The sequence below is a fragment of the Clinocottus analis genome, unplaced genomic scaffold, assembly GCF_023055335.1.
Source record: "Clinocottus analis isolate CAN_PGR_092001 unplaced genomic scaffold, fCliAna1.0.p SCAF_19, whole genome shotgun sequence".
NCBI classification, from domain to species: domain Eukaryota; kingdom Metazoa; phylum Chordata; class Actinopteri; order Perciformes; family Cottidae; genus Clinocottus; species Clinocottus analis.
Genome location: NW_027175920.1, coordinates 8,397,239 through 8,406,774, shown reverse-complemented (window position 1 = coordinate 8,406,774; position 9,536 = coordinate 8,397,239). Strand labels below are relative to the sequence as shown.

The 9,536-nt window shown below is 41.2% G+C and overlaps 2 protein-coding genes across 2 annotated transcripts; one reads left to right on the top strand and one right to left on the bottom strand.

Annotated features, from left to right (window-relative positions):
- Positions 1 to 746: 746 nt before the first annotated feature.
- Positions 747 to 2,101, top strand: fgf21 (fibroblast growth factor 21). Its single transcript, XM_068583744.1, has 4 exons — positions 747 to 1,078; positions 1,196 to 1,273; positions 1,403 to 1,506; positions 1,594 to 2,101. Exons 1-4 carry the CDS (start codon positions 931 to 933, stop codon positions 1,894 to 1,896), a joined length of 633 nt encoding a protein of 210 aa, XP_068439845.1. The 5' UTR covers positions 747 to 930; the 3' UTR covers positions 1,897 to 2,101.
- A 1,560-nt stretch (positions 2,102 to 3,661) lies between these two features.
- LOC137789476 (potassium voltage-gated channel subfamily A member 1-like) lies at positions 3,662 to 7,125 on the bottom strand. The gene is made up of 2 exons (XM_068583106.1): positions 6,399 to 7,125; positions 3,662 to 4,680 (listed from the first exon to the last, which is right to left on the bottom strand). The coding sequence occupies exons 1-2, from the start codon at positions 7,095 to 7,097 to the stop codon at positions 3,769 to 3,771; spliced, it is 1,611 nt and encodes a 536-aa protein (XP_068439207.1). The 5' UTR covers positions 7,098 to 7,125; the 3' UTR covers positions 3,662 to 3,768.
- Between the last annotated feature and the right edge of the window lie 2,411 nt (positions 7,126 to 9,536).

The following is a 9,536-nucleotide window of genomic DNA, read 5'->3' as shown; positions in this document are numbered from 1 at the left end:
ATCGTGATGTAGATTTCATACACTGTTCTGACTTTGAGGTAAAAAGTATATCACTTTGGATGAACTGACCCCTGAAGTAACGTCCCATCAAAGTGAATCATGGTGGCAAAGCACTTTGTGGGGGGAAAGTGATGCAGTGTGTTGCTTAACTTGTGCGTTTACGAGCTGACGTACAGCATCTCTGGTGACCGCACAGCTGCAGTCACATAAACACTTGTCTTCTTCTTGTGAATCAACCAGTTTCCCCGTTCTCTCCTTCCTTCACACGTATGTGTAGAAGATAAACACTGCGATTCCCAGTCTCCTTCTGCTCTATCAGTTTGTGGTCATTTGTTTCCGAACATGACGCAGAGACGTGTTTGTGTTACATCTTCACGCAGTTGTGAAATTTCTATATTTTTCAAGTGGAGGCCAGAATGGAAAAGCATCGTGAGATACTTTTTTTTTTTTTTTTTTGAAGCGTCATGTTGGACAAAGGTTTTATGGGAATAGAATGGGAACAAGTGATGATTCTTGCGAGTACTTCCTTGATTGATGTTCAATAACAAATGTAAATTAAGGAAAAAGACAAAAATAAAATCAGTACATACTTGGCCTCGAGGAATTGTATCCCACTTGATTCCCAGACACGCAACTTTACAGGCAGGTCTTACTGTAAGTGACAGGAAGAAGCCCATACATAGTGTTTAAACACGGCATTAAGTCACAGTTTTATGATGTAGAAATGTCTGACTCATACACTCAGGAAGTTGGACCTCCTTCTCCAAACTCCTTTAAAAAGGGCTCAAAAGTTGCTCCTTTCAAGTATTTGACTGAAGAGACTTTGCTCCTTCAGAGCGAAATATTTCCTATTTATTTTAAAGCTATTCCTTATTGAGAAATTTTGTATTTATTTATTCCTTATACATCTTCCTGAATCTTTTTTTCCCAATGTTTTTGTTTCCATGCATCTCTTTCTCTTACCTGTCTTCTTTTCTCTTCATCATCTCACTTCCGTTCTCTCTGTCATTTTATCTCTCTGACTCCAACCCACTGTTATCCTTCGATAATCAAGTCAGGGAGGTCCACCTCTACACAGGTATTTTTAAAACCTCCTTGTCTTTTTGTAAATACGGATATATTAATCAGATAGTGGTGCTCTTAAAACACCCTAAATTCTTAATTACGCTTATTTCTGTCTTTCTTCTTGTTGCAGATAATCACAGACGAGGGATGTATCTACAGATGACTCTGGATGGGAGAGTGTCAGGAAGCGATGCTCAGACCGCTCACAGTGAGTATTTGGAGTATGTTGGCTCAGTTTAGGATATTGTCCTTTTGACCAACATTCAAACGATACACCGCATAATTTGAGGTCCAGAAAATAGAGATCATGGTCATATTTATGTTTCTGTGCTTCCAGGTGTGCTGGAGCTGAAATCAGTCAAAGCGGGCCATGTTGTGATCAAGGGACGGTCATCTTCTCTGTTTCTCTGCATGGACAGTGGAGGGCGTTTGAGTGGGCAGGTACAGTAAGCAAAGACAACTTTACCTTCCTAAAGGCTCCATCCTTCCTGTTGTTTACTGGCAGCTCACATCTGTTCCCCCTCTTAGGGGCAGTACTCAGAGGCCGACTGCACCTTCAGAGAACTGCTGCTGGCAGATGGATACACTCGTTTCCTTTCCTCGGACCACAGGTTTCCTGTGTCTTTGGCGTCAAGACAGTCCCCAGATCGACACAGTGTCCCCTTCACTCGTTTCCTACCACTCAAGAATACTTTGGCGGGGGCGAGTGTGTCTGAGAGTGTTACTGAGCAGCCACTAAACAATCACAGACATTTCAACGTGGACTCTGAGGATCTCCTTGGGATGGGTCTGGATACGATGGTCAGTCCTCAGTTCTCAGGGGACAAGTGAAGAAAATGAAGTGAACAGAACTGTAACTGAATATGTGAAGTGTTTTTTTTTTATTGATCGGGGACCTGATTTTGTTGTGAAATCTTTGGATGCTTCTCATGAACATACAGTATTATTGTAACTTATTTATTTATTGTGTGTGTGTGGTGTATTTCTAAATGCTATTTAAAGACTGAACGATGAATTCTGAGATTGGATAGTCTGTATGTATGTGTCTGAGTAGGACATGGACAGTGTACTATTTATGCTTATCAGACTAGAGAGAAGTTCTCAACGAAAATAAACAAGATATGAATTTCACTTTTGTTTGTCTGAATCTGACATCAATGATCCTGAAATACAGTGAAAAAATTAAACAAACCATGAAGGATCCATTAACAGAATGAGCAAAACCAACAATTAGAGCTCTCGTGGTAGAGGAGCGAGCAAGTGGGATGAATATTGTGACAGCGCGAGCGCTCTCTGGTGGACAAATAAATAATGATGGAAAATAGAAACGCTTCCCTGAACCACTTGTCTTGGTGTCTGGGGGCCATTGGAGCCATTTTAGCGTCATCTGAGAAATGATATTATTTCTCAGATGTTTATTAAACCAACGGCGTTTCGTTACAATATGGCCGTCCTATAGTCATGGACATTTGGGTCATGACCTTGAACTGCAAGTGACTTTGGTCCAAAACGGTTAACTTTCACTGATCTGCTGTTGAGTTTTCTTTTTCTTTTTGTGATTATTTCCTGAATTTCAGAACCACGTTTCACATCTAAAAGTTCAAGTAACAATAATGTAGGCTCCTAATAATAACAAGGACACTATTATTTTACTATTACTATTATAAAATAATGTTTTCCTCAATAATTAAATATAACACCAAGTGGGTTTTTGATGGGTCATGTTAACGGTGAACGATTCCTCTAAATTTATTGTTTTAATCCTATTGATTGAGAAATACATTACCAGTGCTGATTGATTAGTAATTTAAGTTTATTAGTTTGCAAATTGTTTCACTTGATATTTACTATCCCTTTATGGAGAGTTAAATTAATATCAGTAACACAAACTAAAACACATTTGCACTTCCATTGGTACGTTAGTACACATACTTTCCACGGGTCATCACGGTGATGTTGTGGAAAGTCTAATGTGTTCCAGTGAAACTAACAGACGTTGTGTTATTGCAATAAATATGTTCTTGTTTAACACAAATGGGTAATGCCGTGTCATATCAAGTAATGCAGCAGTGTTGTAATATCGCATTATAAAGGTCATGTCAGTCACTTCAGGCCACATAAATCAAATGAGAACTTTGTACATTACTTCCAGAAGAATGATGAGAATGTGGGTTTGTTTTACGAGAGATGGCGATCTGTCTGCAGCGACAGCTCGGCTGGGGTTTGGTTAAGTTTTGAGGAAAGTGACAGCTATATATATATATAATAATCTATCTGCTTCCACATCAAACATTTCACCAAAAAGTGACATTAAGACATTATAGTTTCAAGGTACAGAACACATATTTAGAAAGATTTCAGGCACAAGCTGTGACCACATTTATAAACACCATATATTATTCATTCATTATTCATATTATATTTACATCAAAAAGCTGTCTTTCTATTGCTTTTCTTTAAAGCTATGTAAAAAGGTGTCTTTCAGCAACATTTAGCAGGCAAGTGCTGTAATGAATACATATAAGTGAACAAGGAAGAGGCAATAAAAAGTACTGAGTAAGCATATTAGTTTTATAGTTATAGTTTTACTTTCCAGTATTTTTTTTGCAAATTTCCCTCATTGTGTTTCATTCTGCTTTTTCATTCACCTCGTAAATTATTTGACTGTTTTTGTCAAGTGGTACAAAACAATGCTCGCCCTCACTACACTTGGGTAACCAGTGGTTCATTCACATTCACGTTAACTCCTCTCGACTCAGTGCTCCGTCCTGCAGACATGCCACCCAACAGAGTCCAATTCAAAGGGCTGCAGCTGTCTTCAATGGCAAAATAATCTGCCTCTGCCTCTGCATCTTCGTCCCCTTCCTCTGTTTCCTGCCTTTCTGGACCCTCGTCCTCCCACAGACTCGTCTGGGCGTGAGTGTACTGGGTATGATCCTCACATTCATTCTCTCGATGGTAGAAGTAGCTAAAGTTGGACACTATGACGGGCACTGGCAGCGAGATGGTGAGCACACCGGCAATGGCGCACATTGAGCCCACCATCTTACCCCACACTGTCTCGGGGTGCATGTCCCCATAGCCCACTGTGGTCATGGTGACAACTGCCCACCAGAAGGCATGTGGTATACTGATGAAGTCTGTGTTGGTATGGTCCGCCTCAGCAAAGTAGATGGCGCTGGAGAAGAGGATGACGCCAATGAACAGGAAGAAGATAAGCAGGCCCAGCTCGCGCATGCTGGCCCTCAGGGTTTGACCGAGGATCTGGAGGCCCTTGGAGTGACGAGACAACTTGAAGATCCTGAACACTCTCACCAACCTGATGACTCTGATGATGGCCAGCGACGTGGCTGGAGTGGCATCGTTGTCCTTGGCCAGCTCTGTTCCCAGAGTGACGAAATAGGGCAGGATGGCACTGAAATCGATGATGTTCATGACATCCTTGAAGAAGTGCGTCTTGCTCGGAGAGCAAGTGAAGCGCATGAAGAGCTCGAAGGTGAACCAGCAGATACAGACGGTCTCCACCAGGAAGAAGGGGTCATGGAAAACGTTTTGTGGTAGAGACATGTTCTCAGATACGTTCTTTGGCAGAGAGTGGTACTTGTAAAAATATAGCTGAAGTAAAGAAGACAGGGGAGAAATATATCAAACATAATTGTAAATAGCAGAAGCATCACTATCACAAGAGAGATAATACACAATTATAACTGTCATTTTGTGAATCGTTCGTCAAACGATAAATAATCAAAGGATAAAGTAAGTGTGAAAATAAACTGAGCAACCTGTCTTGACTAGAGTAGTCCAGCACGTAACCCTCCATAAAACAGCAATTTGATATTTTTTACATTTTATGTATGGGTAAACACACACACACACACACACACACACACACAAAGAGAGAGAGAGAGTCATTTGACATCTATGGCTTTACATTTCAATCATAGCTTCGCCTATCTCTTTTTCAGTCCACCTGTCTTTGCTCCCTCTGTGTCTCTTATTAGCAGAACATTCAAGCACTGAATAGTGTCTGTTTAAAACATCTTCCACTTCATATCAAGTGTGAAAGTGGATGATACCGATAGAAAGAGATCAGTTCAGTATGCTGTAATTGACTGAGTGTAATATATAAAGTTTCAGGGCAGTTTAAATAAATCATGAGTATTCCTTATGACTTTCAGTAGCAGGTCAGTGACAGTGTTTATTACTAAAGGTGGGCATTTATGTGTTGATGTACTCCAAGGGCTCTCCTGAGACTAAACATAGCCCTGTGAGATCTCCGAAGAGAAACATGAGATTCTCTCCTCGTCCAACTCAACCTTGGTTGCTATCCCGTCTCGCTGGCCTCTGCAACCCTGTAACGTTACAAGTGTAGTTCAGTGAGTCTGGAGTAAGTTACAGTAGTTTTCTGGCAGCTCCCTGGCACAGCGGCCCCCGGAGCAACGTGTTAACACGACCCAGCTTATCATTCTGTGGGGCCGCTCAGGTTTGAAGCCGCCGGGAGGTTTTGGCTCACCTTTTACCTATGTGTTTGGTCTTGTGTGACCTTTTATCATTTTATTAACACAACTGTCTCCTCAACCTGCATTTCTTTTTCCTTCTTTCTCCCCCCCCCCCCCCCCCACCCCCTCCTCCTCCTCCACCCCCTTCCCTCCCGCACACACACACACACGTTACTCATCTCTACCCGCACTTCATGAATACGAGTGTATCACATTTAACAGCTGTCTAAAATAATCACACCATAAGTTCTCTCTCTCTCTCTCTCTCTCTCTCTCTCTCTCTCTCTCTCTCTCTCTCTCTCTCTCTCTCTCTCTCTCTCTCTCTCTCTCTCTCTCCCCCTCTGGTCTGCTTCCAGACATATTAGCAAATAGTTTTCCCCATGTCAGTATTTTTTCCTACTCACCCAGTGTGTGTTTACCTAAACACCTGCTTCCTGTGTTCTCGTGTTTCACTTTGACCCGGGCTGTTACACACTATTCATTCAAGACATAACGGTGGCTTGATTAAGGCTGTTGGTGTCTCTGATTTACTAAGTGGCATTGCATTATTTGAAGGATATTAATGTATCCTCATGTCCAAACCTTTACCTTTGACTCGTTGACCTGTTTGCCAAATGTGACATTGTCTTTACAGTTATTGCACAATCCAACATAACGTCCTACTGCTCTTCATCAAATAATAAATGCTGGATACCCACCACCTTTCATACTCATATTGCCATCAACTTAATCTTCAAGAAATTTGGAAACTCTAAAAACTTCTCAACCCTCCATATTGACACCTCTTGTGTACTATTCTGCCTCCCAAACATGCACTTTATTCACATTCCCTACCTCCCGCGCCTCCTTCTCATTCCTGAAGTCGGGCAGTGTCTCCAGGCAGAAGATGAGGATGGACAGCACGATGACCATGACACTGATGATGGCTATGATACGGGCGCTCGATGAGGACTCTGGGTGCTCAAACAGCACCCAGAGTCTTTTCTGGAGCTCGTTCGATGGAAGTGGACTCTCCTCCTCTTTTGGAAAACCTTCGTCCTCTTTAAAGCGGTTCATAATGTCCTCTCCCAGCTCGTAGAACACCAGCTCGTCCATGAAGATGTCCAAGGGTATGTTCGCGGGCCTCCGAAGCCTCCCGCCTGACTGGTAAAAATACAGAATGGCATCAAAGCACGCGCGGTTTCGGTCCAGGAAGAGCTCGTTTTGAAGCGGGTCAAAGTACCGTGACCTGCGCCTGGGGTCACCAAGCAAGGAGTCAGGGAATTGGGCTAAGGTACGAAGCTGGGTTTCATATCGCATCCCCGAGACGTTGATGGCCAGTCTCTCACTCAGCGCCCATCCGCTCCTCCATAGAGACCCAGAACGCCGTCTCTCTATCTTCTTCTCTGTCTCGTTCCCTTTGGTCTCCTTCTCTCCTTTTTCCTCACAGTTTAGGTGGTTCTTCAGCTGTTTGCCGCTCTCTCCATCGCTCTCTTTCTCTCTGATTCCTCTTTCGTCTTCCTGTGGGTCACTGCTGTCCATTCCTGTGTGCATCGCAGGTCAGGCAATGATGCAAACTACTTTCCTAAGTACTCGTAGGACAACTGGACTTAAGAGAACAACCTGTCTGAAACCAGAGTGATAGTTGCATCAGTGGATTTCAATTTCAATTGATTAGCACATGGCATTAGCACAAAATGGCTATAAGGTACTGAAGCAGGGTCTTTTTATTCTACATGATATATGTAATGGCAGTTAAACATACACATATACCCAGAAATGTACCTTTACTTTAAACGTTACTCATTTAATTAAAATTAAAAGGTGAACTGTGTGTTGAAAAAAAAAGACAAAGAACAAGCAAAGTTAGTTTCCAGTTAGCAAGATGAAAGCATGTACTCACTAAGTGTAAAACAACTGCCGACAGAATAAAGGCAGGATGAAAAATCACATTGTTCGTCTCCAGTGGCTCATCAGGTTGTCTGTGTTTCTCTCTGTCATCATGTCCGTCTGTCTTATAAACAAAGTCCTTGTTTGGATGACTTTCAGTCCACTGGCAGCTCAACTCTCTGACCAGGTTTTACGCCAACTGCCCTTCCAGTTGTTTGCTCAGGGATCATCCACGATCTTATCCCGTCCCTTGCTGCCTCATGTTGTCTGTCTCCCAATTTTTTTGGGAATGCTGTCCTGTTGAAATTCAATCCCTGCTATATCCCTCCAACCCCTCCCGGTCCTTTCCCTCCATTTTAGCTATGAGGTAAGGCGACCTTCAACCTCACTATCGAGTGTCACCTCTGCCTGGTATTGCATGCTGTGGCAAGATCTAACAAGCATGCTACTCTGACTGACCCAGGTCTTCTTGCCTCATTCGCTCAAATGCTATTTGATTTGATTGAGTCTCATTAAAAAGAAAATCCCAAAATAAAATCGGGAACTGATAGCAGAACAAAAAATGTAATGTCTGTTTTGTGTTAAATCACTATTCTTGTTAAATAATATGTTTAAAATGCGTATAGATGGATCAGTTGAAGTTGTTTTTCATTAATATAAAGGGGATTCACACTGGCATAGTTTGGGGTAAGTTAGTTATATATATTTTTCAAAAGCGTGCACTTTTTAGATGAACCAAATTGCAGTTTGTAAAAAGAAATGTCAATGATTGAAGTCAAGAAATTAACAATGACATGATAACGTGACATTGTTTTAACAGTTATAGCAGCTCTCAAACCTGTATGACCTTGAACCTATAAGATATAAAACCGTTGGAAATCAAGTTGGTAATTAAATTAAAGTTGCAAACTTATCCCTTCACCTAATATGCAAAATGGGCGATACATCCTGCTTTTGTTTTGAAATTAATTTAGCATTCACGTATCAAACAGCCACCCTTTCATAATTTTGTTTGTTTTAAAAGTTGCAAATCAGAATGCACAGGTCATTTTTTTTGACGCCCACAATGACTTGATTGACAATCTTTTCACCCAATAAAGTCCTGGCACTAAACTGCTGTATTTACAGGGGAATGATACCCGAACTTGCTCGTTTTTTCTTCTTCCTGGAAATCATTACAAGCTAGTTGTTAGAAGTTCCTGAAGTAAATTGTAAAATTGTAAATTGTAACTTTAGGAGTAACAAGTAAGTAACAAGCCAAGGAGAAGAGTAACCTTACAAACTAAGGGTTTGTTTTTGGCCTCAAGGATAGTTATTACATCAATGTACTATTATGGTATTATTGGGTAAATGGGCTCACGTTTTATTATTTGTTGCATATAATCCTCATTTAGCAAATGTAAGTTATTTTTTTGTTTTGTCTTTAAGGCTTCAAGTTGAAATGAAATGTAACCCTTGTCAGCCTCCTCTGTACCATCACCTCCAGGTCAGGATGAGTCACTGTCAGCCTCCCAAACTGCTGCCCGTCCCCACAGGACGGCTTGAACATGTTTCTGTTCACAAAATTTGAAATGGAATCACAGGATTGTGTCACATTGCGTAGCTCTTTCTTATTGGTAATAATAATAATAATTTACTTCCTATATTCTGACTTTGTTTCAAACATTTTTGCAGGTATTAGGTCCTCCTCCATGAATCTTCCAAAGAAGACACTACTGTGTATTCACCACCAGAGGGAGATGAAGTTTTGGCACAAAAGAAAAACCTGAAAGAGGCCTCTGCCGACATTTCCTCATACAGTAGCTTCCTTCAATCACATAATAAATACACTGCTCACTGGGCTGCTACATTACTTCCCCATGTGATGGCAAATCATGTCATCAAATGATGCAACTTAGACTCATGCTATGAATCCGACAACTCTTTGTGTAAATGTGACATTTTGTGCAAAAAGACATAAGGTCGTAGGTATCTTCAAAAGACCAAAGAAATCATGAATATCAAGTATTTATTGAATGCAGTCAGGAATTCTTCTAGTGTTATGGGGTGTTAATGATGTGGATATCAACCACAAAATGACACCCAATAGAAATGCAGTTATTT